Raw genomic sequence first — 19,207 nt, forward strand, 5'->3', positions numbered from 1 at the left:
CCTTCCAGCCCAAACCATTTCATGATTCTATGATGCTTCTACTAGGGCTTCGTTCCAGGTGCGAGAAGTTTAATTGATTTATTTTATGGGGCTGAGCACTGCTGGAGCTGGTTTGCTTCCCCATGGTGTCCCATGAAACAGGTGAGATCCTGTGAGGTGGCCAAGGAGGATGTCCCATCGAGCCATGAGATTGAAAATCTCAGAGTTGGTCAAAGGTTTATGGCTAAGGATGATGGGTGTGGGCTCATACATGTTTTTGCCACAAATCAGAATCTGGTTACCTGTGAGGGTCTCCTTAGAGCCTGGTACTCAGGGTTCGTGTGTGTGGTCCCCAAACGGGACGGCCGCTTCAGCAATGCCTGGAGAGATGATCTCGCCCTGCTTGAGGCAGCGAGTGGTTTAATTCACATGACAGATTAAAACAAATTTGGGTTGCCTTGATAAATTCACTGCTGTGTTGGTGCTTGAACACTTACAACTGTTTTGCAATGAGATATAAAGCAAGGAACAGAAGAAATTCGAGTTAGCGTTGGGCACTGGAACAGGCTGCCCAGGGAGGGGGTTGAGTCACCTTCCCTGGAGGGGTTTAAGGGACGGGTGGACGAGGTGCTGAGGGACATGGTTTAGTGTTTGATAGGAATGGTTGGACTCGATGATCTGGTGGGTCTCTTCCAACCTGGTTATTCTATGATTCTATGATTCTATGATTTATTGTCCCAGGGAAACATCTGACAGAGGCAGAGGTGCAATTTTGACCAGGGCGTTTCTTCTTCGTGGAGGAAGAAAAGTCAAGGGCTGTCGACCCATCCATCATGTAAGGTGCTCATTTTTATTTCTCCTGAAACAAAAGGGGTTTCAGGTACCGACTTTATACCTTTTGAAAACTTCCAGCACCCCTTGGTGGGGCAGGGCTGAGCCCATCGGTGTTGACCGGCCCTTGGCAAGGCCACTCGTGTCATCCAAGCTGGGGACTCGCTGGCTCCCCAGGCTCAGACCGTGCTTCTGGGCTCTCCGTTTTTATGTGAAGCAACCCTGAGCTGTGAAGGTTCTTTCCCGCCTCAGGTGTGAGGCCACCACCCAATCGATCTGTTTGACCAGATGCAGTGTCCGTCTCCGGCTGCTCCCTTTGCCAACTGCTCCCGATTGCCAAAGCCAAGCTTACTTTGCCACTCACAGGGCCCAAGAGCTCTACAAGACCACACATGGAGATGATTAAAAGCTTTGAAACCCTGCCGACCGCTGCCCAGCTGGAGATCAGCATCACTTTCAGATGTAGTCGAGCCCCGAGAGGGCAGAGAGGAAGAGGAGGAGGAGGTCACCCTGCCCTGCACCCAGTGCTTTAAAAATAGGATGAATCGTCCCCAAAAAATAGGGATGTGATTCTGCCCCTCTGTTCCTCTCTTGTGAGACCTCACCTGGAGTCTTGTGTCCAGTTCTGGAGTCCTCAGCATAAGAAGGAGATGGAGCTGTTGGGACTGGTCCAGAGGAGGCTATAAGGATGATCCAAGGGCTGGAGAACCTCTGCTTTGACAGGGTGAGACAGTTGGGGTTGTTCAGGCTGGAGAAGAGAAGGGTCTGGGGAGACCTTAGAGCAGCTTCCAGTACGGAAAGAGGCTCCAGGAAAGCTGGGGAGGGGCTTTCTACAAGGGCCTGGAGTGACAGAACGAGGGGGAATGGCTTTAAATTGGAAGTGGGGGGATTTAGATCAGACATTAGGAAGAAATTACACATGATGTGTGGGGAGGCCCTGGCCCAGGTTTCCCAGAGCAGTGGTGGCTGCCCCATCCCTGGAGGGGTTCAGGGCTTGGAGCCCCTGATCCAGTGGGAGGTGTCCCTGCCCATGGCAGGGGGTGGAATGAGATGAACTTTAAGGTCCCTTCCAACTCAAACCATTCTATAAAATAGGGTGAGTTGCCCCAAAGAGCCTCTGCTGGCACTGGCGTCAGGTGGAGGTGATGTAGCAGGCAGGGAAAAGGTGAGATCCCAGTGGGATCTGACCAGGTCAATCCCCACCGAGCGCCTTTGCTCCCCGTGCCCAGATCCTGCAATCCCAGCAGCCAGGCTGGATTTATGGGGGAGATGAGGGCGAGAAGGGATTAATTCCCTCCTCCTCCTCTGCCGGCATCTAATCTCTGCTGGTGCTTCGAGATCTCGCCCTGGTTGGATCGAGGACTGGGATAACCTCGGGAAAGATTCACTCTCGGGCTCCCTGAAAGCACTAGGCATGGCCCAGAGGGTCAGCAAGGTCCTTTTCGGGGTCGTTTTTTGGTTTTGAAGGATTACTGTGTTTGTCCCGAGGGATGCTCGAGGGCTGCTCGAACCCCCAGCGCGGGAGGGAGGGGGCTGGGGTGACATCGGCACGCCTCCTGCTTTGAACCCTGACACTGAAAGTAAATAATTACCCCCCCTTAATTAATTCCTCTTCACAGCTGGGTTGCTGCTTGGTGGGGGTTCACACCGGGGGGGGCTGGATTGGACTGGGGCGATTGGATCGGATTGGGGGTAGATTGGATGGGAAGATTGGATTGGAATGGGGAGCTGGACTGGATTGGAATGGGGGTGGACTGGGGGGATTGGGTTGAATTGAGGGGCTGGATTGGGTGAATTGGATTGGATGGGGACTGGATTGGACTGGGATGAGGACTGGATTGGAATGGGGGGGTGGGTTGGGGGGATTGGATTGAATTGAGGGGCTGGATTGGGGGTGTGGATTGAGGGGTGGATTGGTTGGGGGGAATTGGATTGAAATGGGGGTGGATTGGATTGGGGGGCTGGGTTGGATTGGAGATGAGTTGGGGAGACTGGATTGAATTGAGGGGCTAGATTGGATTGGGGGCTGGATTGGGGGGTGGATTGGATTGAGCCATAGATTGGGGGGATTGGACTGGGGGGTGGATTGGATGGGAGGTGGATTGGGGGATTGGATTGGAACATGGGGCTGGATCGCACGGGGGTCAGGGTTGGATTAGGGGGTGGGATAGGGGCTGGATTGGATTGGGGGCTGGATTGGGAGGATTGGATTGGGGGGATTGGATTGGAACGTGGGGCTGGATCGGATGGGGATCAGGGTTGGGTTGAGGGGTGGGTAGGGGGATTGGATTGGGGGGTGGATTGGATTGATGGGATTGGGGGCTGGATTGGGGGCTGGATTGGTTTGGAGGGTGGATTGGATTGAGCCATAGATTGGGGGGTGGATGGGAGGTGGATTGGGGGATTGGATTGGAATGTGGTGCTGGATCGCACGGGGGTCAGGGTTGGATTAGGGGGTGGGATAGGGACTGGATTGGATGGGGGGAATTGGATTGAAATGGGGGTGGATTGGGGGGATTGGATTGGAACGTGGGGCTGGATCGGATGGGGGTCAGTGTTGGGTTGGGAGGTGGGTAGGGGGATAGGATTGGGGGCTGGATTGGATTGGATTGGATTGGATTGGATTGGATTGGATTGGATTAGATTGGAGGGTGGATTGGGGGCTGGATTGGATTGAGCTGTAGATTGGGGAGATTGGACTGGGGGGTGGATTGGATGGGAGGTGGATTGGAGGATTGGATTGGAATGTGGTGCTGGATCGCACGGGGGTCAGGGTTGGATTAGGGGGTGGGATAGGGACTGGATTGGATGGGGGGAATTGGATTGAAATGGGGGTGGATTGGGGGGATTGGATTGGAACGTGGGGCTGGATCGGATGGGGGTCAGTGTTGGGTTGGGAGGTGGGTAGGGGGATAGGATTGGGGGCTGGATTGGATTGGATTGGATTGGATTGGATTGGATTGGATTGGAGGGTGGATTGGGGGCTGGATTGGATTGAGCTGTAGATTGGGGAGATTGGACTGGGGGGTGGATTGGATGGGAGGTGGATTGGAGGATTGGATTGGAATGTGGTGCTGGATCGCACGGGGGTCAGGGTTGGATTAGGGGGTGGGATAGGGACTGGATTGGATGGGGGGAATTGGATTGAAATGGGGGTGGATTGGGGGGATTGGATTGAAACGTGGGGCTGGATCGGATGGGGGTCAGTGTTGGGTTGGGAGGTGGGTAGGGGGATAGGATTGGGGGCTGGATTGGATTGGATTGGAGGGTGGATTGGGGGCTGGATTGGATTGAGCCGTAGATTGGGGAGATTGGACTGGGGGGTGGATTGGATGGGAGGTGGGTTGGAGGATTGGATTGGAACATGGGGCTGGATCGGATGGGGGTCAGGGTTGGGTTGGGGGGTGGATTGTATTGGATTGGATTGGGGGCTGGATTGGGGGGATTGGATTGGAACGTGGGGCTGGATCAGATGGGGTCAGGGTTGGGTTGAGGGGTGGGTAGGGGGATTGAATTGGGGGCTGGATTGGATTGGATTGGATTGGATTGGATTGGGGGCTGGATTGGGGGGACTGGATTGGATGGAGCCGTAGGTTGGGGGGATTGGACTGGGGGGTGGATTGGATGGGAGGTGGGTTGGGGGATTGGATTGGAACGTGAGGCTGGATCGCACGGGGGTCAGGGTTGGATTAGGGGGTGGGATAGGGGCTGGATTGGGGGCTGGATTGTACTGGGGGCTGGAATGGATTGGGGGCTGGATTGGATTGGGGGCTGGATTGGGTTGGGGACTGGATTGGATTGAGCTGTAGACTGGGGGGATTGGACTGGGGGAACTGGATTGGAACGTGGGGCTGGATCGCACGGGGTCAGGGCTGGGCTGGGGGGTGTGTAGGGGCATTGGATGGGTTGGGGGCTGTCCGGGGGGGCCCGTGCTGGCCGGGGGGCCGGCCGGGGGGCGGTGTGGGGCCCGGCCCGGGCGGGGCAGGGGCGGCCCCGGTCCCTCCCCCGGCACCTGCGGCGGCTCCGGCGATGGTCGCGCTGCTCGGGGCGGCGCTGGCGCTGGCGGCGCTGGGTGAGCGGGGACCGGGGGGACCGGGGGGGGTCGGGAGGGGGTCGCTGGGGGGTGTCTCTCCCCGGGGCATCGGGCCGGGATCGCCCCGCATCGCCGCCTCGGGGGCGCCCGAGCCCCATCCCGAGCCCCCGGCAGCCGCTCCGCGCACTAAACCCGTTTTTTTTGATGTCTTTTCGCTTTTCCCTGCGATAAAAACCTGTCGGCTCCCTCGTTCCCACAGCCCCGGGGCCCCCCCAGCCGCTCTGGGGGTGTCACATCCCGATCCCTTTCTTCCCTCGGGATTTCCACCCCCCCATCCCGTTCCCGAAGTTGCTCCGAAGAGGGAAACATCCTTCGACGTTCCCAGCGGAGAGACCTTTGGGGGAAGGAAACGGCCCCCGAGACAATGGGAGCGGAGTTTCCTTACTTGGGGGACGTGGGGTGGGGGTCCCGGCTCCTGCAGCCCCCGCTTTGTGCTCCTCGAGGGTCCTTTTCCACGATAAAAACCAGTAAAGGAGCGTTGGGACAGCGCACGAGGGTCGCTTCGTCCTTAAATCCCAACCAGGATGCTCCTTCGCTACACCCGGGTGGTGTTAATCTTCGTGGGGTTGTAATGGATCCCCCCCAAAAAAAGAGTCACACCGAGTCCCGGGGTGTGATGCCGTGGGGACCTAGAGCACAAAAACGCAGGGAAAAAAGACACTTGGGAGCCCAAAATGGCCTTCAGACATCCTGCCCCACCCTATGGGGTCATATGGAATTGTGATGGGGAAGGCAAAGCGAGGGTGATGCTCGGCATTCCTGTCCCCAGCCTTGTCCCATCTCCATCCCACCCCCGATCTCATCCCCATCCCATCTTCATCCCCAGTCTCATCCCCTAATTCCAACCTCATCCCCATCCCATCCCCATCTTCAACCCGTCTCCCATCTCATTCACATCCCATCTTCGTCCCATCTTCATCCCATCCCCTGTCACATGCACATTCCCATCCTCGTCCTGTCCTCAATCTCATCCCCAAACCCATCCCATCCCCAGTCCCATCTCCATCCTTGACCCCATCCCCAATCTTATCCCCCAGTCCCATCTCCATCCTTGACCCCATCCCCAATCTCATCCCCCAGTCCCATCTCCATCCTTGACCCCATCCCCAATCCCATCCCCAGTCCCATCTCCATCCTTGACCCCATCCCCAATCTCATCCCCCAGTCCCATCTCCATCCTTGACCCCATCCCCAATCTCATCCCCCAGTCCCATCTCCATCCTTGACCCCATCCCCAATCTCATACCCCAGTCCTATCGCCGTCCCTGTCCTGTCCCATCCCATACCCCATCCCATCTCCATTCCCATCCTGTTGTGCCTCCCTCTCTTACCCCAGCCTGGAGCTTGGTTCTATCTCGAGCAATGTCACGTACTCTTATTATTATTATTATTTTATTTAATTTTTTTCCCAAATTTGGCCTCTCCGGAGCACCCGCCACTCTCTGCCCCCCCGACTCTGGGGTCGTGAGAAAAGCCACTGTGGGTTTTCCCAAGGGACGCTGCTCCCAGCTCGGCAGCTCCTATCTGCCCGGTTATAAATAGTCAAAGGCGAAGGGAAGAAGCAAAAAATCTCCATAAAAATGAAAAAAACCAAGTGGCCGGGTGGCTGTGCCGCGGGGACGCACCCTGACCTCCTCCAAGGGGCTCGAGGGGTTGTTTTTCCGCCCAGATTCCCGCTGTGGATTTGAAACCCCAAGCTTGGGCTCTTGGGTTTCAATTGGAGTCTGGGTTTCCCGTGGCTCCAGCACCGTAAATCCCATCGGATGGGATCATCTGGGCCCCGTTCCCGTGGGGTTCGGGGGTTTGGAGAGGGGCAGGGGGGGTCCAGGCTGCCCCATGAGGTGACAAGGGTCGGAATGATGCAGTTGGAGACAAGGATGGGGTGATGGATACAGGAGGAGCAATGGATATCAAGGTGCTGGGCGTGTGCTGGGCTTTGGAGGTGTTTGTTCCACAGGGAAAAAAATAGAACCTCAACTTAAAGGGGGTTTTTTAGCACGGGGAAAAAATTTAAGGGTGTTTTTAAAGGTAATTATAAAGGATTTTTTCCCTTGGGGGAAAAAAAAATTAAAAGGGGTTTGTTAAAGGAAATGTAATGGTGTTTTCTTTTTCCATAGGGAATTATTTTTTTCCATAGGAAAAAGACACTTTAGAGCCCCAAATGAGTGGTTTTCCTCTAAGCTGGGTTACAAACACCCTCTCCCTCCGGGTCTGTAGGAATGAGGGAAAGCAAAGCCAGGGGGATGCTCGGCATCCCTGCGCGGGGAAAACACCCGGCAGATGGGCTGGAACACAGGGAAACACCCAGGCAGGTGCTTAGCTCGGGGCAGATGGATGAAAATCAAGTTTTTTCAGCCCAAAGAGCAGCCGGGAGGTCCCGAGGCGGCTCCTGCTCCCCCCGCCCGCTATGGGTCTGAGCACCGGGAGCAGCTTAATTTTTTCGATCTGGTTAAGGCATTAGGGGATTTGAGCGGCGAGGTGGCGAAAGCCAAAGCTGATGCCAAAGGGTTCGGTCCAGTGCCCGCAGCTCGAGCACCAACTCGTCCAAGCCTCTTTGAGGGTGAAATTTGCCTGAGATGAGGAATTTGGGGTGAATTCTGCAAGATAATCCTCCAGATCCGGATCCATCCTCCTCTCCCTGAGGTGCTGGGAGGACGGAGCTGTGTTCTCCCTGTCACTATGAGTTAAGGATGGTGGAGCAAAGCTGCAGCCACAGAGCACTATTAAGAGTCATCATTAGGTTTCAGGGTTAACATGCCAGGGTTTGCCAGGGTGGAGCCACACAGGGCTGTTTTCCTGCGATGGGAAATGCTTTCCCCGGCACCAGAGCATCTTTTCCCTCCAAAGCCCGGATTCCCCAGGGACCCACAGCACCCTTGGGCCTTTTCTTTGCCCCAAAAATGATGCTAATAGAGGAGCTGGGCAAAAGAAAAAATAGATTTTTGCTGGCTGTTGGGGATACCCGGAGGTTCAGGAGCTAGGATCTGCATCATTAATGAACTTTATTATTGTTCTGATCATTAGCAGCATAATTATTATCGTTATTATCATTGCTATCCTTATTATGATCACTACTCGCACTGTCACGGCCCCACCACTATTGCTATTCTTATATTTATAATTATTATAGGACATCTACTCTCTATTATCTCTTTTACTATGGTTTTTATCTCAAAAATTAGACTATGATTCTTAGATCTGCCATATTTTCTTAGATATTACCTAAATTTAACCCAATTCTCTTCACAATGACACAGAATTACAACATAATTACCATTATTTTCCCAGACTGTAGGTTTTATTCTACACCATAGCTCAATATAATTAATAATATTAATACTACTAATGATTTGCCATGGTCCGGCTGCCGGGCAGGCTCCCGGCTCCGTCACCCGCCGGCATTTCCCCCCCTCGTCAGGACTTAAGGGTTTATGTTCTTAGCCCGGGTGAGCTATTTTTAAGCATCCTCCCCAGCCCAGTGGTGATTTCTCCCAGTTTTTCATTGGAGAAGGGAAATTTGAATTATATTGTGAATTCCTGGGAAGACTTTATCGGCCAGAGCAGAATTTCCTGCCCGGAGCTGCAAGGCTCTGTCCGGAAACCGTACCGCTGCCTTGCCGGGAGGGGGATGAACAGATGCAGGGAGGAGGCTAAAAATACCCCCCAGTGCCTTGTTTTCTTCTTCCCACCCTGGAAAAATCAAATTTAAAACCTCTGAGTTCAGAGGGAAGAGAGCAAGGGTGTCAGAGGCTCCCTAAATCCTTCAAGAGTCGTGCTTTTCCACTCATCCTGGGTGGCTGTGAGTGTTTGGAGCGATGGACGAGCATCACCCTTTCCCCCCTGCATCCCAAACCAGAACATCCCTGGGGCAGCGGCAGGAGCGGGGCAGCTGGGGACACGGATCGATGCAGGGATGCAGGGATGGAGCGGCCGGGATGCGGGTGGTGATTCCCCCGGGGAGAGAAACGGCCCAAACCCAACCGCGCCTGAGCCGATTAATTTTGCGGCTCAGTCTTACAGGCAAATCCAGGGACTTAATCTTCCTCCCGGAGCCGAGCATCCTCCTCTGGGCTGCGGTACCTGCTTGCATCCCATCGCCTCCTCCCGTGGGGGATGCAAGGATGGGGGATTTGGAATGGGACGAGGCCCCCATCAACAGTCCCAGTTTAGCACCGGCAGCACAAAGGGGGAATGCTGGGATGACTGGATACCTCCCAGTCATCATATCCCATGGCTTTCTCTCAGTGGGGGATGCTGGGATGCACGGATGGGGCATTTGGAAAGGGATGAGGCTCCCATCAACAGTCTCAGTTTAGCACTGGCCACAAAAACGGGGGGATACTGGGATGACTGGGAGGGCTTGGAGGTTGCATATGGATGCCCCTCCTCAAAATCCCGTGGGATGGAGGATCCAGTGCAGCTTCCTCGGGGAGGGCAGCACTGCCCTGGTCAGAGCTGGCATCGTTCCGCACCCTCCAGAGCGGCCGGAAAGCCCTTCCCGTGGTGGGGAAGGAGAAGGATTGTCCTCCCTGCAACAACCGACGATTGTCGGGTTTCCCTTCGGAAGGAGGAAGTTCCCCAGTGCTCGGTGGGCTTTCATGGGCAAATGGCATCTGGGCTTGAGTCACATCCCATCGTCTTCCCTCTCTGGCCCTGCGCAGGTGTCTCCTTGGCCGTGCTGGAGGTGCACGTGGGGACGGGCTCCGTCTTCTCCGTGGAGGGGGAGCGAGTGGTGCTGCCAGCCTGGTACACCAGCCACTCCCAGAAGAAGCCCTACGTCACCTGGCTGCTGGATAAGGAAGATGCTGACCCCTTCCAGGTGAGCAGCGGGGAGGGAGGGGGCCAGGCGGAGAGGTGGCCATGGTGCAGGGTGCGCGTGGTGTCCACCACAGGGAGGTGCACAGTGTGGTGGGATGAATGTGGGGCCTGTGAGGACATGGGGAGATGCCCCCAATGGGGAGGTGCCCAACATGGGGAGGTGCCCGTGATGAGGAGAAGGTCATGGTGCCCAGAAGGAGGCGGCACCCACCATGGAGAGGTGCCCACAATGAGGAGGTGCCCATGATAATTAGATGCTCATGGTGCCCATGATGAATCACAGGATCACAGAATGACTAGCTTAGAAAAGACCCACTGGATCATCGAGTCCAACCGTTCCCATCAATCACTAAACCATGTCCCTCAGCGCCTCATCCACCCGTGCCTTAAACACCTCCAGGGAAGGTGACTCAACCCCCTCCCTGGGCAGCCTCTGCCAGGGACCAATGACCCTTTCTGTGAAAAAAATTTTCCTAATGTCCAGCCTGAACCTCCCCGGCGGAGTTTGAGGCCATTCCCTCTCATCCTATCCCCTGTCACTTGGGAGAAGAGCCCAGCTCCCTCCTCTCCACAACCTCCTTTCAGGGAGTTGGAGAGAGCAATGAGGTCTCCCCTCAGCCTCCTCTTCTCCAGGCTAAACACCCCCAGCTCTCTCAGCCGTTCCTCATAAGGCCTGTTCTCCAGCCCCTTCATCAGCTTCGTTGCTCTTCTCTGGACTCGCTCCAGAGCCTCAACATCCTTCTTGTGGGGAGGGGCCCAGAACTGAACACAGGATTCGAGGAGCGGTCTCACCAGTGCCGAGTCCAGAGGGAGAAGAACCTCCCTGGACCTGCTGGTCACGCCGTTTCTGATCCAAGCCAAGATGCCACTGGCCTTCTTGGCCACCTGGGCCCCTGCTGGCTCATGTTCAGTCGCTGTCAACCAACACCCCCAGGTCCTTCTCCTCCAGGCAGTACATGAGGTGGTGCCCATGGTGCCTGCAATGGGGAGGTACTTGTGCCCATTATGGGCAGAACCTCATGGTGCCCACAATGGGGAGGTGCCTTTGTCATGATGATGCGTAGATACCTGGGATGAAGTCACGTCTGTTGTTCCTGCAATGGGGAGGTGCTTGTCGTGCCAGTGATGGGTGGTGCCCACAATGGGAAGGTGTCTGTGGTGCCTCAGTGAGGAGATGCCTGTGATGGGGAGGTGCCCACAGAGCCTGCAATGTGGGGAGGTGCTTGTGGTGCCCACCATGGGGAGACACCAGAGATGGGGAGATGCCAAGGACACGGAGGTGTCTGTGGTGGCCACAATGGGGAGGTGCCCACAGTGCAGGGAAGCTCATCGTGATGGGTGGGTGCCACAGTGGGGTCAAGGCCACCGTGCCTGCAGTGGGGAGGTGCCCTGGTCAGGAGATGCTTGTGTCAGGGCAGTTCTCATGGTGCCCACGCTGGCAAGGTACTCATCATACTCGTGATGGGGAGGTGCCCATGGTGCCCTCCATGAAGAGGAGCCAGCAATGAGGTGGTGCCCTTGATGGGGAGATGCTTATAATAGGGCAGTTGTTCGTGGTGTCCATGTCAGGAGGTACGTGTGGTGCCCACCATGGGGAGATGCCCACAGCTCCCATGCCGTGGATGCTCCAGTCAGCTGAGGATGGAGGGGGCTTATGCAACAACCTCTGCTTCCCAAATTCTGGGATCTGCAGGGGTTTACTCTCTGGTAACACCATGCCCAGTTGACCGAAAAGGAATTTCCCTCCATGCAGATCATGACCTACCTGGACGGGGTGGTGAAGGTGGAGGAGACGGAGCTGAAGCCCCGCGTGGGTTTCCTGTACCCCGTCCTCACCCACAACATCTCGGTGTTCATCAACGCCACACGGGAGCGCGACTCGGGCCAGTACATGTGCACCGTCAACGTGGTGGACGACACCACCACCCTGGGCAAGAATGTTGGTGTCATCAACCTCACCGTACTGGGTAAGGCTCGGTCAGTGACCCCCCCGCTCGGTCCCTCCCACCACCGTGATGTCCCTCGGGAGTAACGCCAGTGCCCGCAGTGCCCCCGGCCACCCCCACCTGCCGGCTGCACGGCAGCCCCACCGTGGGAGCCAACGTCACGCTGAGCTGCACCTCCGCGAAGGGGAAGCCCCCACCCACGTACCAGTGGCAGCGCATGCCACCCAACCACGAGGTCTTCTTCCCTCCTGCCCAGGGTAAGGTGGCACCAGGGTGGGTGACACTGGCGGGTTGGGGAGTCCTGAGCAACTTCAAACGGAGAATCCTTCATGCTTCTCCTTCATTCCCTCTGCTCTGGTGAGAACCCAGCTGGAGCCCCGTGCCCAGTTCTGGAATCTCCAACATAAGAAGGAGATGGATCTGTTGGAACGGGTCCAGAGGAGGCTATGGAGGTGATCTGAGGGCTGGAGCTTCTCTGCTGTGAGGTTGGTCAGGCTGGAGAAGAGAAGGGTCCAGGGAGACCTTAGAGCAGCTTCCAGTGCTGAAAGGGGCTCCAGGAAAGCTGGGGAGGGACTTTTTACAAGGGCCTGGAGTGACAGGATGAGGGGGAACGGCTTTAAATTGGAAGGAGGAACATTTAGATCAGACATTAGCAAGAAATTCTTCACGCTGAGGGTGGGGAGGCCCCAGTCCAGGTTGCCCAGAGCAGTGGTGGCTGCCCCATCCGTGGAGGGGTTCAAAGCCAGGTTGGATGGGGCTTGGAGCCCCTGATCCAGTGGGAGGTGTCCCTGCCCATGGCAGGGGTGGGACTGGATGGGCTTTGAGATCCCTTCCAACCCAAACCATTCCATGGTTCCATGATCCCCCCACCTCTGCCATGCCTCACCTCGTTCCTGGGGAACATCCCCGTGGCTCAGGCCATCCAAGGGGACAGGGGGCACGGGACAGGGGGGTGGCACCCGGGTTTCTCGCCCACAGACCATGCCCGGGGCACCCTCAAGCTGACCAACCTCTCCCTGGACATGGCCGGGCTCTACATTTGCATGGCTGAAAACCGGGCGGGCTTGGCTGAGTGCAGCATCGTCCTGGAGGTGCACTCAAGTGAGTACGTGTCCACGGGGCAGGGGAGGGGACGTGCTCTCCACGGGGTTCTTGCAGGGACCTTGGGGACGAGAGGCCACGGGGTTCTTGCAGGGACCTTGGGGACGAGAGGGAGGCAGAGTCCCCCCACCGCCTCTCTGTCTCCTGCCAACAGCCAGCACCAAGGCCGTCATCGCTGGCACCGTACTGGGGTCCCTGGGTGCCCTCGTCACCATCATCTTCTTTGCCCGGCACGTCATCGGCTACCGGAGGAAGAAACGTGATGGCCAGGAGGAGGCGGCCAATGAGATCAAGTGAGGCATCCCTCCCATGGAGGAGGTTCAGATTGGCATCACTAGGGTTCAGAGTTAAGGGAAGGGGGGAAGGAAGTTTGTGGCCGGTCATCACTAGGCTTTAGAGTTAACAGGAGTGGGGGTGTTTAGCCTGGAGAAGAGGAGGCTGAGGGGAGACCTCATTGCTCTCTCCAACTCCCTGAAAGGAGGTTGTGGAGAGGAGGGAGCTGGGCTCTTCTCCCAGGTGACAGGGGACAGGACGAGAGGGAATGGCCTCAAACTCCACCAGGGGAGGTTCAGGCTGGACATCAGGAAAAAATTTTTCACAGAAAGGGTCATTGGGCGCTGTCAGAGGCTGCCCAGGGAGGGGGTTGAGTCACCTTCCCTGGAGGGGTTTAAGGCACGGGTGGACAAGGTGCTGAGGGACATGGGTTAGTGTTTGATGGGAGTGGTTGGACTCGATCCAGTGGGTCTTTCCCAACCTGGTGATATTATGATCCTGTGATTCTATGTTTCCCTCTCTGGGCAGCCATCATTAGGTTTCAGAGTTAACGAGGGCATTTTCCACTTCTGTTTCCTCACTCTCCCTCATGCCACCCCTGATTTGGAGTCCGGGAGCTGTGGGCAGCCTGGGGAGCCCCGTTGCTTTGAGGCGGGGAAGCTGGGGAGAGGAATCGCAGGGTGTCCCATGCCGATCTCTCCAATGCCGTCCCCTCTCGACAGGGAAGACGCCGTGGCCCCCAAAACGCCGTCGTGGGCAAGGCGCCCCGCTGCAGACACCATCTCCAAAACAAGCACCTTGTCCTCCCTCGCCGGCGCCCGGGAGAAGCCGTACGGGGCCAAGCCCCCCTCCGACACCGCCTCCATCCTCACCACCACTGGCAGCTGCCGGGGTGCCCCTGCCCGAGGGGGCCCCCGCGCCCCCAGCCGCTCGCCCCCAGCCGCCAACGGGGCGCCCCGGCACCAGGACACGGCCCGGGGCTCCGTGCCCCCCGCCAGCCTGGCACGCGCGGGTGCCATCCCGGTCATGGTGCCAGCACAGAGCCGAGCGGGCTCGCTGGTGTGACCCTCGAATAACGGAGGGCCTGGATCCAGAACCACCCCCCTCTCTCCCCATTTTCTGGGGTTATTTTTTTTACCTTTTTGGGTTTCTCTGTCAATGACGCCTCGAGCAGCGGGACTCGTCAGGGGCCATTTAATGGGTGCGGGAAGCGCTGGGTTTGGGGGACTGAGCTCCCCATGCGTGGGATGCCCCGCGGGGCTGCGTTTGTGTCGATCGCAGTGGAAATGGGGGGGATTTGTCCTAAAAGAGCATTAAAAGCAAGGAGGACAATGGGCTGGTGGGGGGAGGGGAAGATGGGGATGCACTTTTTTTAGGGTTTTTCTGATTAAAAGCTGCCGCGCTGCCTGGCGCCGCGTGTTCGGGGCGGTTTGTGGGGTCTAGGGTGTAGTGGGCCCCGTGTCCCTTCGGGTCATGTCAGAGCGGCTGCACGACATCACGGTGGCTGCGTGGTGGTGGCGTCGTGGCCATTGCCATGATGTCACCCCCTGCCCCAGTCCCTCATCTGGCTCTGCGATGTCACAGCATCTGCCCCATGTCTTTGTGATGCTGCAGTGGCTGTCACATCGATCGGTGATGTTGTGCACGCCTGCATGATGCTGCACTTCCCATCACACCATCAGCAGCGACGTCACACGTGCCTGGGTGACATCACAGCCCTGCTCGAGGCTAGCAGTGATGTCACATGCACCCCTATGATATCACACTGCCCGTCACACATCAGCAGTGATGTCTCACGCACCCATACGATGTCACGCCAGCAGTGACATCATGCCACCCAACTGCTGCAGAGCATCCATCACGTGAGCCGTCTCCCACCCTCGTGTCTCGTGTGGTGCTGTGGCAGCCGTCGCACGGCCAGCAGTGATGTCACTCACACCGTGCGCTGTCACATCTGCCAGTGACATCACGTGTGTACGTATGACGGGCAGCCCCCACCATGTAACCCTCCCAGCCCTGTGCTGCTGTGACCTCACGTGCCGGTGACATCAGAAGGTGCCAAGGACAGGCTGGGCCCCTGGCAGGGGCGTTTATTGGGGCACGGGGCAGGTGGGGGCCAGCTGAGCGGGGGCCCGGGGGGCGCATGCAGGGCTGGTGGGGGCGAAGCAGGGGCTCCTGGGCCTCGGCGGGCGGTGGGGGTCGGCGGTGAGGGGGGTCTGGCAAGTGGCGAGCAGCCCCTGAGAGAAGGAGAGAGCAGTCAGTGCTGGGCCCGAGCCCTGCCTGCACCCAGCCTACACCCCAAGCCCTGCACCCCAAAACCTGAGCCCTGCCTGCACTGCAAGCCCTGTACCCCAAAACCTGAGCCCTGCCTGCACTCCAAGCCCTGCACCTTGAAACCTGAGCCCTGCCTGCACCCAGCCTACACCTCAAGCCCTGTACCCCAAAACTTCCTTGCACCCCAAGCCCTGCCTACATCCTGAGCCCTGCCCGCACCCTGCCTGAGCCCAGCCTGCGCTCCATTCCTGCAGTCTGCTGCTGCAACCTGCCCCCTGTCCATGCCCTGCTCCTGCAGCTGCATCCTCAGCCTTTGGCATGCCCTGCTTGCACCCAGCCTGCACCTACAGGCACCCAGCCTGCACCCTGCCTGCACCCTGCATGCTTTCAGCCAGCACCCTGACTGCACACAGCCCCTGCCCTCTTCGCACTCTGCCCACGCTCCTGCAGCTTCCATCCTCTCTGTGCCCACCCCCTGCCCCTGCCCTACTTGCAGCCCGCCCACCCCCTGCCTGTGCCCTGCCTGCACCCTTCGCCTCCCACTCCTGCCCTCACCCAGTCCTGCCCTCACAGCCCGGAGCATGGGGGAGAGGGAGTTACACCCAGCTCCCCATGCAAGCCTACTCAACCCACTTAACGAGGCTAACCCTAATGAGCCTTAAGGCCCTAATGAGCTTCTCAGCCCCTTCACTTGACAGCTGCTTCCCCACTGCATCCCCACTGCCTCTCCAGTGCTTCCACATTGCACCCTTGTTCAATCCTTACAACATCTTCAGTTCATCTCCACTGCATCTCCACTGAATGCCTCCTGCATCTTCAGCTCATGTCCATTGCATCCTCACTGAATCCCCACTGCATCCCCAGTTCATCCTCACTGAATCCCCATCACATCCCCAGTTCATCCTCACTGAATCTCCATTGCATCCCCACTTCATCCTCACTGAATCCCCACTGCATCCCCAGTTCATCCTCACTGAATCTCCAATTCATCCCCAGTTCATCCTCACTGAATTCCCACCGCATCCCCACTGCATCCCTACTGCATTCCCAGTCTGACCCTGTTGCAATCTCCATCCCACTGTGCCCCTGCTGCATCCTCACTGAATTCCCGCTGCATCCCAGCTGATCCCCCAGCCCTGCCACACACACGTGGCCGAGCTGGCAGCAGAACCTCCGCGCCGCCAAGCCCAAACCAAGCTCCCGGTGTCCAGGGCCGTTCCCTGCTCACGGTGCCGGCCCAGCCCAGGGTCCGGAGCGCAGGGCACCACAATGCCCACCACCCAGGCCCCGATGCCACACGGCCTTGGCTCCGTGGGCGCTTTTAAATTTACCTTTTCCTGCCAGGAGACTGTGACACAGGCTTTTAAAAATAGCATGTGCTGAGGCGAGGCGTTCAGGGTGGTGTTGCTAAGGGAGAAATTGAATTCAAATCTAGGGCTTCGCCTTCCCATGCTAACTACTACGGCGCGCTCCCAAAATTAGGGCAGGCAGGGGCTGCCTGCCTGCGTGCTTTCACCTCCTGGGAATAGAACCCGCTTCTCCATCCCGAATCAGCACAGGAAAGGATGCTCAGAACGGCATCCTTGTAGCAACGACCTGATTCGGGAGGGGGCCAGGGGACACGCAAGACATACCTAATCGCCGTTGCGGAGGTCGCCGCCACGGGTGCTGTTGGCGCACTCGGCTTCCTTGGTTTTCCGATCGATCTCCCCTCCTTTGATCTTCTTGCGGGTCATATGGCCACGGAAACTAGCCTGGATCTTGGCGGCCGCCGCATTGGCGTCGGGATCGTCCAAGGGGATGTCCAGGATGTCCTCGTCCAGCTTTGTGCAGGCTCCCTCCTGCTGGCGGCAATGGGAAGGTTACGGCCAGTGGCACCTCAAAGAGGGCAACTGCCCCCCGCCCCCAACTTAATCCATTAAATAAGGTCCTAAATTAGGCTCTGGGCCAGAAATGAGGGTCCTCTACTAAAGATAGGGGTCTTTCTCAGGTGTCCTGGGGGATTTGCTACTGAAGGTGCAATTAGGGAACACTCCCTGTTCATCCCTAAATTCTTACCCAACACCATTCGGCTGCAAGAAGCCAGAGCCCAGCCAGCCCCACTGGGACGGATCCTGCTTCCCCGAGGGTTGTGACCTAGGGAGAGGAGCATCCCTGGGAGCAGGGGGAGGATTTGGGGAGGGGGATTTCCATCACGGGCAGTCACTTCGTGAAAGCTGAGGTGGCCGTGCCTCAGTTTCCCCTTCCTTCGCATAGTCTGTTGCATCGTCTTCCTTCCCTGATCAAGGCTTTGGGCAAAAACACTGGGAAATTTGAGCAAGGAGTGATGCTGGATGCATGGGGAACCTCTCAAGGAATAAATCCCCTCCACCCACTCCCCTCCTGCTTCATCCCGACGGAGTGGTTGGATGCGGTGCCAAGGTCAAGGGGGAGAAAAAAACATAGGAAAACCAAATGAGATTGGAGCGAGGCGGCACTGGGTGCTCCGGTGTGGGCAGCAGCGTGGATGCATCCTCTGCATCGCCCAGGGAGTGCTTCCAAAGGAGGTTTTGGGGGTTATTTGGAAGCTGCAGGTTTGGGGGAGGGGGATGCTTCCGCCTTGGAGCGTGCCACGGCTCTGCAAAGTTGCTCGGGTTGTTTTACCAGTGTGAAAGGTGAGGGGAGCAAAGGAGCAGTGGCAGCTTAAGTGACGGGTTCAAGATGGAAACGATACGTCCAGGGTGGAATGTTAGAGCCAAGACTGGAAATCCTATAGCCGGAGGAGAAATCCTATATCTTGGGGGAGGAAATCCTATATCCAGGAGAGAAATCCTAGATTCAAGGAAGAAAACATACATATGCGGGAGGAAACATATATCTAGGAGAGAAATCCTATATTCAAGGGAGAAATCTTATACCCAGGGAGTGAAAAACAATATCAAGGAGGCAATCCTATATCCAGGGGAGAAAATCCTATATGAAGAGGGTGAAAACCCATATCCAGGGGAGAAATCCTATATCCAGGGGGAGCAACCTATATCCAGGGGAGAAATCTTGTATCCAGGGGGAGAAATCCTACATGTAAGGCAGAAATCCTATGTTCAAAGGGAGAAATCCTACATATTGGAGTGAGGGGGAGGAAATCCTATATTCAGGGAAGAGATCCTATATCCATGGTGGGATAAATCCTGTATCCAAGGTGGGCTTTTCCTCTCTGGAGGTCCCCAGGAGGGCAGATTGGTGCTTCTTTCCATGCTGTCAACTGGGCAGGATGGGGGAAAAAGGAGGGGGAAAGGGAGAAAAGGGGAAAAATGGGGGAAAAGGGGAAAAAATGGGGGGAAAGAGGGCAAAAATGGATGGAGAAGAAAGGAAGGGGAAGTATGTGAGTTTCTGCTGGATCAGCTCCCCATGCTGGCTGGTCAGGGGGGCTTCACAGAGGGGTGCAGATCCCTGCTCCCTCCAGTTTATCCTTTCACCCATAAGCAACCCCCTATCCCACCTGGAGTGACCGGGGAGGGAGAAAAAGCTGAATAGAAACCAGCCCCGTGTCTGGCCACTGGGTTTGGGGACAGGGGAGACTGGCTGTGGTCCGAGCAGGATGGATCCTGGACCGATGTGAAACGGGGAGGGGGGATTTGGAGAGGGGGCAATACAGGATTTAGGGACCGGGGTGGGGGGGGGTTGCAGTAATGCTGGGGTGGGGGGCACAGAGTTGGTTGAGCTCTTGGGCGCAGCACCCGTTGCAGTATCAGCCACCTGGAAATCCACCCCCCAAAAAAAACCCCTCCGCCACCCCCAGACCTCACTCTGGTGGGAATAATAATAATAATGATAATAATGATAATAATAATAATAATAATAATAATAAATTGAATGCAGCAAGGCGAGGTGCTAGGGGAAAGGGGGCACCTAC

The 19,207-nt window shown here is 57.0% G+C and overlaps 1 protein-coding gene and 2 long non-coding RNA genes across 3 annotated transcripts; 1 reads left to right on the forward strand and 2 right to left on the reverse strand.

Annotated features, from left to right (window-relative positions):
• Positions 1–678: 678 nt before the first annotated feature.
• On the reverse strand, positions 679–6,284 carry LOC138734281 (uncharacterized). The gene is made up of 4 exons (XR_011339549.1): positions 6,235–6,284; positions 5,289–5,532; positions 1,416–1,521; positions 679–1,188 (listed from the first exon to the last, which is right to left on the reverse strand). It is a non-coding gene; the product is annotated as an uncharacterized lncRNA (long non-coding RNA).
• On the forward strand, positions 4,803–14,387 carry ESAM (endothelial cell adhesion molecule). Its single transcript, XM_069881888.1, has 7 exons — positions 4,803–4,882; positions 9,565–9,722; positions 11,475–11,688; positions 11,769–11,924; positions 12,646–12,768; positions 12,923–13,061; positions 13,764–14,387. The coding sequence occupies exons 1-7, from the start codon at positions 4,840–4,842 to the stop codon at positions 14,104–14,106; spliced, it is 1,176 nt and encodes a 391-aa protein (XP_069737989.1). The 5' UTR covers positions 4,803–4,839; the 3' UTR covers positions 14,107–14,387.
• A 717-nt stretch (positions 14,388–15,104) lies between these two features.
• LOC138734282 (uncharacterized) lies at positions 15,105–16,726 on the reverse strand. The gene is made up of 2 exons (XR_011339550.1): positions 16,647–16,726; positions 15,105–15,278 (listed from the first exon to the last, which is right to left on the reverse strand). It is a non-coding gene; the product is annotated as an uncharacterized lncRNA (long non-coding RNA).
• Positions 16,727–19,207: the final 2,481 nt, after the last annotated feature.

Source organism: Phaenicophaeus curvirostris, unplaced genomic scaffold (assembly GCF_032191515.1).
Source record: "Phaenicophaeus curvirostris isolate KB17595 unplaced genomic scaffold, BPBGC_Pcur_1.0 scaffold_69, whole genome shotgun sequence".
Taxonomy (NCBI): domain Eukaryota; kingdom Metazoa; phylum Chordata; class Aves; order Cuculiformes; family Cuculidae; genus Phaenicophaeus; species Phaenicophaeus curvirostris.